This window comes from Salvelinus fontinalis, chromosome 27 (genome assembly GCF_029448725.1).
Source record: "Salvelinus fontinalis isolate EN_2023a chromosome 27, ASM2944872v1, whole genome shotgun sequence".
Classification (NCBI taxonomy): Eukaryota; Metazoa; Chordata; class Actinopteri; order Salmoniformes; family Salmonidae; genus Salvelinus; species Salvelinus fontinalis.
This window is the reverse complement of record NC_074691.1, coordinates 2,414,048-2,429,519: the sequence shown is the minus strand read 5'-3', so window position 1 is coordinate 2,429,519 and position 15,472 is coordinate 2,414,048. Positions and strand designations below refer to the sequence as shown.

Sequence of the window (15,472 nt, the reverse complement as noted above, 5' to 3'; positions counted from 1 at the left end):
CTGGAACATAATCATTATCAGCGACCATCATCATCCCAGCCCTCATTATGTCCATGTCCTCACAACGGCAGGTAGCCTAGTGAGCTTTGGGCCATTAATCGAAAGGTTTCCGGTTCGAATCCCCCCAGCTAACTTGGTAAAACAATCATTGATGTGCCCTTGAGCAAGGCACTTACTTAACCCTAATTACTCCTATAGGTTGCTCTGGATAAGAGCGGCTACCAAATGACTTTAATGTAGATAAAAGCTCAGCCTCACACAGGGTGACTGGGTTAGCGTTAGCCTAGCTGAAACGTTATGATCATCCCTGCCCACAGCTCCATCAGAGCTCAGCCCTAAACACTGCCCTCCAGCAGATGAAGACGATCGACAGTTGGCCATAAAACACATGCTCAGTGTGTCTGCTCATGTGGCTAAGTACATCTGTGTGTTGGAATCAGACACTGTTTTCCCGCCGTTCTGCTGCTCGGTGAACTGGTGTTAAAATCAGTCAAGACTGATGTCAAAAAATGGCATTTCCTATGTAGTGCGCTTCTCCTGACCAGGGTGTCAAGGGGGAAAGGGGGATACCTAGTCAGTTGCGCAACTTCAATGCATTCAACCCGAAATGTGTCTTCCTCATTTAACCCAACCCCTTTGAATCAGAGAGGTGGGGGGGGGGGGGGGGGGCTGCCTTAACCGATGTCGTTGGGGAGCAGTTGTCGTTTAACTGCTTTGTAGGCTTCTATAATGTAAACAAACTGATCCCCGTTCTCTCATCACACTTCTTACACTTCCTCTTGTTTTAATGAGCAGTTTAAATAGGCCTCGTTTTGCTTCAAATCTGCATGTCGTTGCCTGAGAAAACATGAGTAATTGAAGGCTAGTAAAATCTTAAACAAGTGCTGAAACGATTCCTGCAAGCTTAGCTTTGGGGATTAATAAACATACATGGAGAAATGACAGTTTCAATAATATTACTATGAAAATAGGTCAGGGGGAAAAGAGGGAGGACTTATGTGTGTGTGTGTGTGTGTGTACACGTGTTTTGTGTGTGTGTGTGTGTTCACGTGTTTTGTGTGTGTGTGTGTGTTCACGTGTTTTGTGTGTGTGTGTTCACGTGTTTTGTGTGTGTGTGTTCACGTGTTTTGTGTGTGTGTGTTCACGTGTTTTGTGTGTGTGCGTTCACGTGATTTGTGTGTGTGCGTTCACGTGATTTGTGTGTGTGCGTTCACGTGTTTTGTGTGTGCGTTCACGTGTGTGCGTTCACGTGTGTGTGTGTGCGTTCACGTGTTTTGTGTGTGTGTGCGTTCACGTGTTTTGTGTGTGTGTGCGTTCACGTGTTTTGTGTGTGTGTGCGCATTTGTGCTTGTGTGTGTGCTTGTGTCTGTGTCTGTGTGTCTTTGCATGCGCCTAATTCCAACACAGTCAGAGCTCAGAGGGCACTTGTGTCTGGGTCCAAGCCTGAAAGTGATGTTAGGATTTGCACAGGCTGGGATGGAGGATGGTGATGCATGCTGTGGCTGGTCAAATGGAGCAGGAAAAGGATTACACGGAAACCACATGTTATTCTATCTATCATGTTATTCTATCTATCATGTTATTCTATCTATCATGTTATTCTATCTATCATGTTATTCTATCTATCATGTTATTCTATCTATCATGTTATTCTATCTATCTATTCCATTGACTTGTTCTGGACACTGCAGCCAGTCACATGACAGAAAGGAGGAAAGTTTTATCTGGATTTGTATCCTCTCCTTCTCCCCTCATTCTCCCCCTCCCCTCCTTCTCCCCCTCCCCTCCTTCTCCCCCTCCCCTCATTCTCCCCCTCCCCTCCTTCTCCCCCTTCCCTCCTTCTCCCCCTCCCCTCCTTCTCCCATCTCTCCTCCTTCTCCCATCTCCCCTCCTTCTCCTGTCTCCTTCTCCCCTCCCCTCCTCCCATCTCCCTCCTTCTCCCCCTCCCCTCCTTCTCCCATTTCCCTCCTTCTCCTCCTTTTCCCCCTCCTTCTCCCCCTCCTTATCTCCCTCCCCTCCTTCTCCCATCTCCCCTCCTTCTCCCCCTCCTTCTCCCCCTCCCCTCCCCTCCTTCTCCCTTTTCCCCTCCATCTCCCCCTCCTTCTCCCCCGCCCCTCCTTCTCCCATCTCCCTTCCTTCTCCCATCTCCCTTCCTTCTCCCATCTCCCTTCCTATTCCCACTCACTCCCTTCTCCCCTCCATCTACCCCTCCCACCCTTCTCCCCTCTCCCTCCCTTCTCCCCTCCCATTTTTTAAAGCTGAATGAAAAATAAATAAACACGAATATACCTTGATTAGATAAGTATTTACCCTCCCCCCCTGAGTCAATACATGTTAGAAACACATTTGGCAGTGATTCTTGGGTAAGTCTAAGAGCTTTGCACACCTGAACTGTGAAATATTTGCCCATTTATTGTTTTCAGAATTCTTCAATCTCTGTCAAGGTATTGGGAATCATGGCTGGCTAGACGGCAATTCTCATGAAGATTCAAGTCAATACTGTAACTTGACCACACAGGATCATTCACTCTGGTGTATATTTGGCTGTGTATTGTAGGTTATTGTCCTCCTGAAAGGTGAAATCCTTTTCCATTATCTGGTGTAAAGCAGACTGAACCAGGTTTTCCTCTAGAATTTTGCCTGTGCTTAGCTCCATCCTTTTTTCCCTGAAAAACTCCACCGTTTTTGTTTCTGTCAAGCATACCCATACCATGATGCAGCCAACACAATGCTCGAAAACAAGGAGGCAGTTACTCAGTGATGTGTTATGTTGAATTTGCCCCAAACATAAGGCTTTGCATTTAGGCCATTTTTGCAGGATTTAGTGCTTTGCATACAGGATAAATGTTATAAATATATATATAAATATATGTATCTTTTTATATGTGATGTGATATTAAATGTGTTTTCATTCTTCTTTCGCTATGTCATTTAGGTAAATATTGTGGATTTACTACAATGTTGTTTATCCATCCTCAGTTGTCTCCTATCACAGCCATTGAACTCTGTAGCTGTTTTAAAATCGCCAATGGAAGACATCCCAGAGCAGTTTCCTTCCTGTCCTGCAGCTCAGTTCAGAATGACGTGTCTGTGTGGTTTAGTACATCATCCACAGCATAATTATTAACTCGAACATGCTTAAAGGCCCAGTGCAGTCAAAAATGTGATTTCCTGTGTTTTATTTATATTTCCACACTATTAGGTTGGAAAAATACTGTGAAGTTGTGAAAATTATGATAATTTCCTTTTAATATAAGAGCTGTTTGAAATGAACATTAAATGTCAGCCTGGTTTGGTGGGATAGCGTTTTGGCCTACCTGACAACACCAGGCGGTAAATTAGTTGATAGACCAATAAGAAAGAGAGTTTCAAACCTCTCTGCCAATAACAGCTAGTTTTCTGTTTTCCCCTCCCCACTCAGACCCCTCCCAGACAGTTACTTTGACCATTTTAATTGAAAGCAATCACAGTAACCTTATGTTGAGACAAAAACAGCTGCATTGGGCCTTTAAAGATATATTTAATACTCTGATTTGCTATTGTTACGCATCTACCAATCACTGTCCTTCCTTATGAAGGCTTTCAAAAAGCTCCCTGGTCTTGCAGATTCATTTGTGCTTGAAATGCAATACTTGACTGAGGACCTTACAGATGTATGTATGGGGGACAGAGGAAGGGGTAGTCATAAAATAAATATTATTTCATAGAGTTCATATAACTTATTATGTGATGTATTCCATTTTACTCCTGAGCTGTTATATTTGTTAATTTGTAAACATTTGTAGAATTTTCTTTTCACTTTGACATTACGGAGTATTTGGTATAGATCAATGACCAAAAAAACCTAAACAATATAGTCTATTTCAATCCAACTTTGTAATGCAAAAGAAAACCCAACGGCGTGATACTTAAAACACCCACTGTAGCTACAGCTACCAGCGCAACATAGAATGAAACCTTTTCCCGCACGTTTAGTGGGACTTCACGGCCTTCGTGCAGATAACACGATTGAGTGGCCATTTTGAGTGTAACGGCTGTCGCTCTCCTCATCCTCGGATGAGGTGAGGAGAGAAGGATCTTCAGACCAAAACGCAGCATTTGGGAAATAAGCCATCTTTATTATAAACACGATGGCAACACGAAACGAAACAAAACACTTTCAAAACTACAAAACAAGAAAACGACGTTGACGAAACCTGAACATAAACTTACATAACTAAACATAAACTCACGTACAGGAAACAGACGACATCGAAACGAAACAAACAAACGCTACAATCCCGTGTGGCACGAACATACATACTGACACAGGAGACAATCACCCACAACGAACACTGTGACAACGCCTACCTAAATATGACTCTTAATTAGAGGAACGCCAAACACCTGCCTCTAATTAAGAGCCATACCAGGTAACCCAAAACCAACACAGAAACAGAAAACATAGAATGCCCACCCAACCTCACGTCCTGACCAACTAACACACATAACAACTAACATAAATAGGTCAGGAACGTGACATTGAGTGCATGCCCTTCATTTCAAGGTCAAAAAATATTATTAAAAAACTTGTCCCTCATTTTAACCTGTTACTTGAACTGAACTCTCATTTTAATATGGTGGAACTATCCTTTAAAAATATATATTAGAGTCATTAAACATCAAATAGTCCAAGCATAGTTTTAAAAGCAGGTTTGCTGGTTCTACTATTTTTGGCCATTTTCTGGTGTATGGTGGTGGGAAACTGAGCGGGTCAATCATAACATGTCAACTATGTTAACCATAGTTAAACAGGCTAGACATTTTTTTTTACAATACATATTCTTCTAACAAGGCGATTCATAGCTGATTATAGATGAAGCCGTCAACCCTGGTACTTTATTCGGCACTTAATAGGCACTTACTATAGTATCTTTTATATGTAACGTCTTGAGATGGGAAAACATGTTTTTTTATTTAGTTGAACATGTGCTCTTTATGACAATGTAAAACTGTTGTGAAATAAAGCATTTTTTCTCCCCCGTCTTACAAAGTCGCACTACTCAAAATGCATCTAATTGGTGGAACGACCCAGTTATCACCATCTTCCCACACGTTGGTTGGGTGTGATTTGAATGGCCTCCAGTGCAGCTGGCTGGCCAGAGATCAAACCACGGCAGCTAGCGGTAATTGCTTTGAGTCAAATTAATATCTGATATGGCGTATTAGCCTGGCACTTTAAACGTCTAATACAGTCCTTTTTAATTAAGATCTGTTTCATTTCCTCCTACTACTTGTTGCTCTCAGGGGCTGATTAAAGGAATTTGTCGGCGTTTAGCTTTTACAACCATTCCAGCTACACACAATCACACACACACACACACACACACACACACACACACACACACACACACACACACACACACACACACACACCCACACACAATCACACACACAATCACACACACACACACATACACACACACAATCACACACACACACACACACACACACACACACACACACACACACACACACACACACACACACACACACACACACACACACACACACACACACACACACACACACAATCACACACACACACACACACACACAATCACACACACACAATCACACACACACAATCACACACATACAATCACACACACACACACACACACAATCACACACACACAATCACACACACACAATCACACACATACAATCACACACACACACACACACACAATCACACACATGGGTCCAGGGGGTCCAGGGGGTTTTGAGAGAGCCACAAGCCTCACAGCATCATAAATCCACATCAGGCCCTCTAAGGAAACTGAGATTTGTGTATCTTAACTCGACTAGTGTTTATGGGAACACTGTGGTGTACATGATGGGTAATATTATGTCTCTACTGGAATATTTGCTACTATGTGAAAGAGTTGTTTTATAGTAATACAATGAATCAGATTAATTGATGATTTTATAATGTACATTTTGGTTCCCTGAAACGATAAGAATGATGCTCCTTTCTCCACAGGGTTTTAAATGTTATTTTAAAACAGGCATGTGCAGGGTCACCTCTAGTCCTTCACATGGTAACGGAGAAGTAATGCTTTAGTTGTTGTGTTGTTAGATATTTATGTTGTGTGATTGACACCATGCAAGCCAAAGCAGTGTGACGCTAACACTAGACATCTCTGTGCCTTTTCTTTCCCCGACCCTGCTAACTTTTCATCAGCCGTTCAGAGGAAACCAGGTGAGTTCTGTTCTGAGGACAAGGATCAGTAGTTAAAGGACACATTTTCAGATGGAGTCTATTTAGGACAGATACTATAGCCTTTAGCCTATATGTAGTAAACATGAATGTAAGACATATATCCATATAAATAATTAACTGAAATTGCAAATAGAAACTGTTATATCAATAGGCCCATAGAAATCAATATGATCAATATTTTAGCAACGTAGTGGTACTTGATGCTTCTGCCAGTTTTTATTCTAAACATGAAGCTCTTCCATGCAGACAGCCGTGCAGAAAGCTTTGTTTTTGGGGTTGATAACCATGCTTTGCCTTATAGTAAAGTGTGCCTAATCACACTATAACAGCTGTGTTGGTGTGGTGGTGTCCTTATGCTCTATCTCTCCATCTATCCTTGTTCTCCCTCAAGGCTTCTCACATCTGAAGGCATCTGAGTCAGGTACGCTCTCTTCTTTTCTCTCTTTTTCACTCATGCCATCACCTGGTTTGGGGGTCCCAAATGTGTGTTCCTGTGTGCTGCCTCTACCTGTCAGTGTGTTCTGCAGTCATCATATTACTGCAGGGGGAGGATGAGTCCGGAGGATGAGTCCGGAGGATGGGGCTGATTGGCATGTCTTGATCGGACCGTGCCTCCTCTCCCCTACCTCCTGTAAAAGGACTCTACACTTCCCCGTGTAAAAGGACTCTACACTACCCTGTGTAACAGGACTCTACAGTACCTCCTGTAACAGGACTCTACACTACCTCCTGTAAAAGGACTCTACACTACCCTGTGTAAAAGGACTCTACACTACCCCGTGTAACAGGACTCTACACTACCTCCTGTAACAGGACTCTACACTACCTCCTGTAAAAGGACTCTACACTACCCCCTGTAAAAGGACTCTACACTACCTCCTGTAACAGGACTCTCCCCTACCTCCTGTAACAGGACTCTACACTACCCCCTGTAAAAGGACTCTACACTACCTCCTGTAACAGGACTCTACACTACCCCCTGTAAAAGGACTCTACACTACCTCCTGTAACAGGACTCTCCCCTACCTCCTGTAACAGGACTCTACACTACCTCCTGTAACAGGACTCTACACTACCCCCTGTAAAAGGACTCTACACTACCTCCTGTAACAGGACTCTCCCCTACCTCCTGTAACAGGACTCTACACTACCCCGTGTAAAAGGACTCTACACTACCCCGTGTAACAGGACTCTACACTACCTCCTGTAACAGGACTCTACACTACCTCCTGTAAAAGGACTCTACACTACCCCCTGTAAAAGGACTCTACACTACCTCCTGTAACAGGACTCTACCCTACCTCCTGTAACAGGACTCTACACTACCCCCTGTAAAAGAACTCTACACTACCTCCTGTAACAGGACTCTACACTACCCCCTGTAAAAGGACTCTACACTACCTCCTGTAACAGGACTCTCCCCTACCTCCTGTAACAGGACTCTACACTACCTCCTGTAACAGGACTCTACACTACCCCCTGTAAAATGACTCTACACTACCTCCTGTAACAGGACTCTCCCCTACCTCCTGTAACAGGACTCTACACTACCCCCTGTCAAAGGACTCTACACTACCTCATGTAACAGGACTCTACACTACCTCATGTAACAGGACTCTACACTACCCCCTGTAAAAGGACTCTACACTACCTCCTGTAACAGGACTCTACACTACCTCATGTAACAGGACTCTACACTACCCCCTGTAACAGGACTCTACACTACCCCCTGTAACAGGACTCTACACTATCTCCTGTAACAGGACTCTACACTACCTCCTGTAACAGGACTCTACACTACCTCCTGTAACAGGACTCTACACTACCTCCTGTAACAGGACTCTACACTACCTGCCGTAACAGGACTCTACACTACCTCCTGTAACAGGACTCTACACTACCCCTGTAACAGGACTCTACACTATCTCCTGTAACAGGACTCTACACTACCTCCTGTAACAGGACTCTACACTACCCCCTTAACAGGACTCTACACTACCCCCTGTAACAGGACTCAACCCTACCTCCTGTAACAGGACTCTACACTACCTCCTATAACAGGACTCTACACTACCTCCTGTAACATGACTTATCACTATCTCCTATAACAGGACTCTCTCCTACCCATAACAGGACTTTTCACTACCCCCCGTAACATGACTCTTTCCCACCTCCTGTAACAGAACTCTTCCCCACCTCCTGTAACAGAACTCTTCCCTACCTACTGTAACAGGACTCCTCCCATCCCGTAACAGTACTCTTCTCTACGTTCTATAACAGGACTCTCCTCTACCTCCTGTAACAGCATTCCTCCCTACCCATAACAGGACTATTCACTGCCTCCTGTAAAATGAGTATTCCTATCTCGTGTAGCAGGACTCTGCCCTACCTCCTGTAACATGACTCATCCCAACCTCCTGTAATTTGACTCATTCTGACCTCCTGTAACATGACACTTCCATACCTCCTGTAACAGGACTTTCATCTACCCCTTGTAACAGGACTCTACCAGAAGACTCTTCCCTACCCCCTTTAACAGGAATTTTCCAAACCTCTTGTAACAGGACTCTATCCTACCTCATGTAACAGGACTATTCCATAACTCCTGTAACAGGACTCCTACCTACCCTTAACAGGACTATTCCCTACATCCTGTAACAGGACTCTACCCTACCTCCTGTAATATGACTATTTCTACCTCCTGTATCAGGACTCACCCTACCCATACAGAACTATTCACTACCTCCTGTATCAGGACCCTTCCTTACCTACTGTAACAGGACTCTTCCCTACCTCCTGTAACATGACTCTTTTCTACCACCTGTAACAGGAATCTCCACTACCTCCTGTAAAGCATATTTTCCCTACCACTATAACAGGACTCTTCCCTACCCCCATAAAATGACTCTATATTACCCCCTCTAACTGGACTCTTCCGTAATTCCTGTAAGATGACTCTACACTACTACCTGTAACAGAATACTTCCCTTCCCACTGTGCACCAACACAGACACAGGCTCTATATTAATCCCACAACCCCTACATCCTTGTCAGCATCACGACTCATATTGGTATAAGCAGGGTTGCAGTCAGTGGCACATGACATTTACAGGCTTCTGGTCCAATATTATATTACTGTAATTAAATATACAGGGTTCTGCTCAACTCTGATATTACTGTAATTAAATATACAGGGTTCTGCTCAACTCTGATGCTACTTTAATTAAATATACAGGGTTCTGCTCAACTCTGATGCTACTTTAATTAAATATACAGGGTCCTGCTCAACTCTGATGCTACTGTACATGAAAATATACAGGGTTCTGCTCAACTCTGATGCTACTTTAATTAAATATACAGGGTTCTGCTCAACTCTGATGCTACTTTAATTAAATATACAGGGTCCTGCTCAACTCTAATGCTACTGTACATGAAAATATACAGGGTTCTGCTCAACTCTGATGCTACTTTAATTAAATATACAGGGTCCTGCTCAACTCTGATGCTACTGTAATTCAATATACAGGGTCCTGCTCAACTCTGATGCTACTGTAATTCAATATACAGGGTCCTGCTCAACTCTGATGCTACTGTAATTAAATATACAGGGTCCTGCTCAACTCTGATGCTACTGTACATTATAATATACAGGGTCCTGCTCCATTCTGATATTACTGTAATTAAATATACAGGGTCCTGCTCCAGTCTGATATTACTGTACATGTGTGTGTGTGTGTGTGTGTGTGTGTGTGTGTGTGTGTGTGTGTGTGTGTGTGTGTGTGTGTGTGTGTGTGTGTGTGTGTGTGTGTGTGTGTGTGTGTGTGTGTGTGTGTTTGTTCCATGGGAATGCACTGCATCTTCCAGCCTGGCACATGATCTGTTTGCATGTTTCTCAAAGCTTGGCATGACTTGCTAGTTGGTACCTCGTCCTTTCTATGTTAACGCTACTTCAACAATCCATTCTCTCCTATTTTTATGCCTCCTGCACCTCTCAACTCTTTCCTACCCTCACCTCCCCTCCTGCGCCTCTCAACTCGGAACGCCACTCTCCCCCTCTTCCTCGGTGGACCCCCTTTCTTCGTATCTATAGGTAGAAACAAAGGTACAGCTCTCTTTTCCCTATTAATACTCTAATAATCTCTACTCTACTCATGTCTACTCTAATGTACTCTACTAATCTCTACTCTACTGTACCCTACTCTACTGATCTATACTGTACTCTACTCTACTAATCTCTACTCTACTGTACTGATCTCTACTCTAATGTACACTACTCTACTAATCTGTACTCTACTGATCTCTACTCTACTGATCTCTACTCTACTGTACACTACTATACTAATCTGTACTGATCTCTACTGTACTCTACTAATCTCTACCATACTCTACTAATGTCTACTGTACTCTACTGATCTCTGCAACACCCTACACTACTCTACTAATCTCTACACTACCGTACTCTACTGATCTCTGCTCTACTGTACACTACCATACTATACTAATGTCTACTGTACTCTACTGATCGCTACTCTACTGTAGTCTACTCTACTGATCTATACTCTACTGTACTCTACTCTACTAATCTCTACTCTACTGTAGTCTACTCTACTGATCTCTACTCTACTGATCTATACAGTACTCTACTCTACTAATCTCTACTCTACTGTACTCTGCTCTACTAATCTCTACTCTACTGTACTCTACTGATCTATACTCTACTTATCTCTACTCTACTGTACCCTACTCTACTAATCTCTACTCTACTAATCTGTACTCTTCTGATCTCTACTGTACCCTACTCTACTAATCTGTACTCTACTGTAGTCTACTCTACTAATCTCTACTCTACTGTACCCTACTCTACTAATCTCTACTCTACTAATCTGTACTCTTCTTATCTCTACTGTACCCTACTCTACTAATCTCTACTCTACTGATCTCTACTGTACTGAACTCTACTCTACTGTACTCTACTCTACTAGGCTGTACTCTACTGTACTGATCTCTACTCTACCCTACTCTACTAATCTCTACTCTACTAATCTCTACTCTACCAATCTCTACTCTACTGTACCCTACTCTACTAATCTCCACTCTACTAATCTGTACTCTACTAATCTCTACTCTACTAATCTCTACTCTACTCTACTGATCTCTACTGTACTCTACTCTACTGATCTCTACTGTACTCTACTCTACTAATCTCTACTGTACTCTACTCTACTGATCTCTACTGTAACCTACTCTACTGTACTCTACTCTACTGTACTCTACTCTACTAATCTGTACTCTACTTATCTCTACTCTACTTATCTCTACTCTACTGTACTCTACTCTACTGTACTCTACTCTACTAATCTCTACTCTACTTATCTCTACTGTGCTGTACTCTTCTCTACTAATCTCTACTCTACTGTAGTCTACTCTACTTATCTCTACTGTACTCTACTCTACTCTACTAATCTCTACTCTACTCTACTGTAGCCTACTCTATTAATCTGTACTCTTCTGATCTCTACTGTAACCTACTCTACTGTAATCTACTCTACTCTACTCCACTAATTTATACTCTACTGTACCCTGCTCTAGCAACATCTACTCTACTGTACCCTACACTACTAATCTGTACTCTACTGGACTCTAGTGTATTGTGTTCTACTCTACTGATCTCTACTCTTCTGTACCCTACACTACTTATCTCTACTGTACTCTTCCGTATTATACTCTGCTAATCTCTACCTCGCTCTGTGCCTGGGAGCTGTATGATTCCTACAGCTGGTGTATTATTGATGATGTGTGTTCAACAGTAGATACTGTATACGCGTGACAGGGCCCGCTCTACACACCGCCACTGTGCTGCTAGCCCCTGTGTGTGTGTATGCGTGACAGGGCCCGCTCTACACACCGCCACTGTGCTGCTAGCCCCTGTGTGTGTGTATGCGTGACAGGGCCCGTTCTACACACCGCCACTGTGCTGCTAGCCCCTGTGTGTGTGTATGCGTGACAGGGCCCGTTCTACACACCGCCACTGTGCTGCTAGCCCCTGTGTGTGTGTATGCGTGACAGGGCCCGTTCTACATACTACCGCTGTGCTGCTAGCGCCTGTGTGTGTGTATGCGTGACAGGGCCCGTTCTACACACCGCCACTGTGCTGCTAGCGCCTGTGTGTGTGTATGCGTGACAGGGCCCGTTCTACACACCGCCACTGTGCTGCTAGCCCCTGTGTGTGTGTATGCGTGACAGGGCCCGTTCTACACACCGCCACTGTGCTGCTAGCGCCTGTGTGTGTGTATGCGTGACAGGGCCCGCTCTACACACCGCCACTGTGCTGCTAGCCCCTGTGTGTGTGTATGCGTGACAGGGCCCGTTCTACACACCGCCACTGTGCTGCTAGCGCCTGTGTGTGTGTATGCGTGACAGGGCCCGCTCTACACACCGCCACTGTGCTGCTAGCGCCTGTGTGTGTGAATGTGTGACAGGGCCCGTTCTACACACCGCCACTGTGCTGCTAGCCCCTGTGTGTGTGTATGCGTGACAGGGCCCGCTCTACACACTGCCACTGTGCTGCTAGCCCCTGTGTGTGTGTATGCGTGACAGGGCCCGCTCTACACACTGCCACTGTGCTGCTAGCCCCTGTGTGTGTGTATGCGTGAGAGGTCCCACTCTACACACTGCCACTGTGCTGCTAGTGCCTGTGTGTGAAGGTGTGTGTGTGAGAGGAAATGAAAGAGAAATGTGCATGTGGTTTGAATGTAGGAGTTGTCTCAATGACAGTGCTGCCTTCTTCACTGGGTCATTAGCAGTGGGATATAATGCAGGGCGGATGCACCATACTAAATGTTGTATAAGGATTATGGAAGCACACAATGGTGACTATGGGATTGAACCCATGGTGTATGGAGTGGGAGCTGGATGTGTTGGCGACTGTGCCGTCCATCCACAATGAGTTAGCAAGGCCAATTAACTAATGGATGTTTTAACCATATCCCAAAATCCTTAACTTAACCAATCACAATTAATGCCTGAGCTTAATTAAACCTACCCCAAACCTTAATCCTTAACTTAACCAATCACAATTAATGCCTGAGCTTAATTAAACCTATCCCAAACATTAATCCTTAATTTAACCGTTCAGAATAAAGGCATGAGCTTATTGTTTTTACATTTTGGCTTCTATGGCAACGCCCACGGGAACCTTTCCCCAATACCTGTTGGCATTCTCACAAACAATTGCAACATTGTTTCAATAATATATACAGTAGAACTTCCCTCACAGCTCTGGTATATAAATATTGTTTGAGGCCTTGCTCACAATTCATTCTGTGGCAGCACAATGACCAAACAATATACTGTGTGTGAGACTCTTGATCATATCTTTAACCATGACACTGATGAGGAGGAGAGAGTCCTTGTTAAACTTTGACTCAAAGTAGTCTGTCATAAATAGCACCAGATGTTTAATCTATATGTTATTGTCAAAATAATCCATTTTGACTATAACTTTTTTAATGCTTTTTTTTACTCAAAAACGAGATGTATGAGCTCAGGTCAACGAGGCCTGCAGACCATAGATAGCAAATAGAAGTTCAAAACTTGTAATGTTCACAAGAACTTTAAGTTGATAAAAAGATCTAACACATCAGGTGATAATATATGTAATATTATGGATTTATAATCAGCTTTAATGGGGTGGTCATTTTGGACCGGGAACACAGAATGAATCAACATGAAACGAACACAACAGGAGGGTTAAATGAGGATGGAGAATCCTCCTGCTTATCGAACCCACCACTTGCCATTGTACAGAAATAGTTCCCGGCTGCGCCTCACAAAAGGACAGTTTTGAAATGTGCCAATTAAGATGAGAATTTTGATCACAATGTGCACAACGGCTCTAGTTGTTTTAAACGGAATAGCCTGAACTGTTTTATTTTTCCAGCTCAGATTTACTCAAGAGGGATTCAATAGGTTTAGCCTATAGGCCTAGTGTTTTAATGTATTCCTTCAGGTTCACAGTGCGAACCGATCTGAGGTCCCCTTACTGAAAGGCTTAGTAATATGTGTACGATAACCCCTAGTTCTGTGCGTAGTGATTTTTAAGACTTGTTTCATAATTCATACTGGATCATGTGATATATTCAGTACAGTGCTAATGCCTCTGGACACATTTTGGGTTGCTTGGAATTACAATTAATTATGAATTTATGAAAACCTTTTTCTGTTCTGAGGGATATCCTGTACACTGACTACCCACCTGTTATGATTGGTTAAAAGTGCTTTGAGCAAATTACAGTATATAATCTATACATTGACTGCCAAACTGCTGTGATAAAGGCATTCCGCTTTTACCAAAGTCAAGTCCAGTATATCTATGCATCCTGGATCCCACTGCAGTGGACAGCTGCTTCCCTAGCTCACCTTATTTCACAACGGTGTGCTCACGTAGTGATGACTGCTCATCAAGGCTTAGTAAGGACTGGATGGGAAAGAGATGATGGGGTGGGGGGATGGGGGGTGCTGACTAGAATTAAATAAAGAGGGATAAAACCATAAGACAATGATGATGTCATAGAAAATAATCAGGGCATGCCGAGGATGGTTCCATTCAGTTCAAATTCACACACCAGGGTAATCTAGTGTTACTGTACTCCCGTTCCGGAATACCTCAGAGAGAATTTAGAAATTCCTAACATAATTTCCCTAGTAACTACAGCATATGTGTACACATTGTGCGTAGAGCGGCTAGAGAGAGAAAGATAAGGTAGAGAGAGAAAGATAAGGTAGAGAGAGAAAGAGGAGAGAGAGAGAAAGATAAGGTAGAGAGAGAAATAGAGGGTAGAGAGATAAAGAGGAGAGAGAGAGAAAGATAAGGTAGAGAGAGAAAGATAAGGTAGAGAGAGAAAGACAAGGTAGAGAGATAAAGATAAGGTAGAGAGAGAAAGATAAGGTAGAGAGATAAAGATAAGGTAGAGAGAGAAAGATAAGGTAGAGAGATAAAGATAAGGTAGAGAGAGAAAGATAAGGTAGAGAGATAAAGATAAGGTAGAGAGAGAAAGATAAGGTAGAGAGATAAAGATAAGGTAGAGAGAGAAATAGAGGGTAGAGAGAGAAAGATAAGGTAGAGAGATAAAGAGGGTAGAGAGAGAGAGATAAGGTAGAGAGAGAAAGATAAGGTAGAGAGAGAAATAGAGGGTAGAGAGAGAAAGA

At 43.3% G+C, this 15,472-nt stretch overlaps 1 protein-coding gene across 3 annotated transcripts in view; it reads left to right on the top strand.

Moving 5' to 3' along the window:
- LOC129824863 (neurexin-3b-like) overlaps nt 1-7,172 on the top strand; it is a 41,029-nt gene extending 33,857 nt beyond the window's left edge. For all 3 annotated transcript variants that reach the window (XM_055884396.1, XM_055884395.1, XM_055884394.1), the window contains 2 exons: nt 6,227-6,244; nt 6,657-7,172. In XM_055884396.1, the coding sequence (XP_055740371.1) occupies nt 6,227-6,244; nt 6,657-6,820 (182 nt within the window). In that variant the 3' untranslated portion in view covers nt 6,821-7,172. The remainder of the gene's footprint in view (nt 1-6,226; nt 6,245-6,656) is intronic.
- Nucleotides 7,173-15,472: the final 8,300 nt, after the last annotated feature.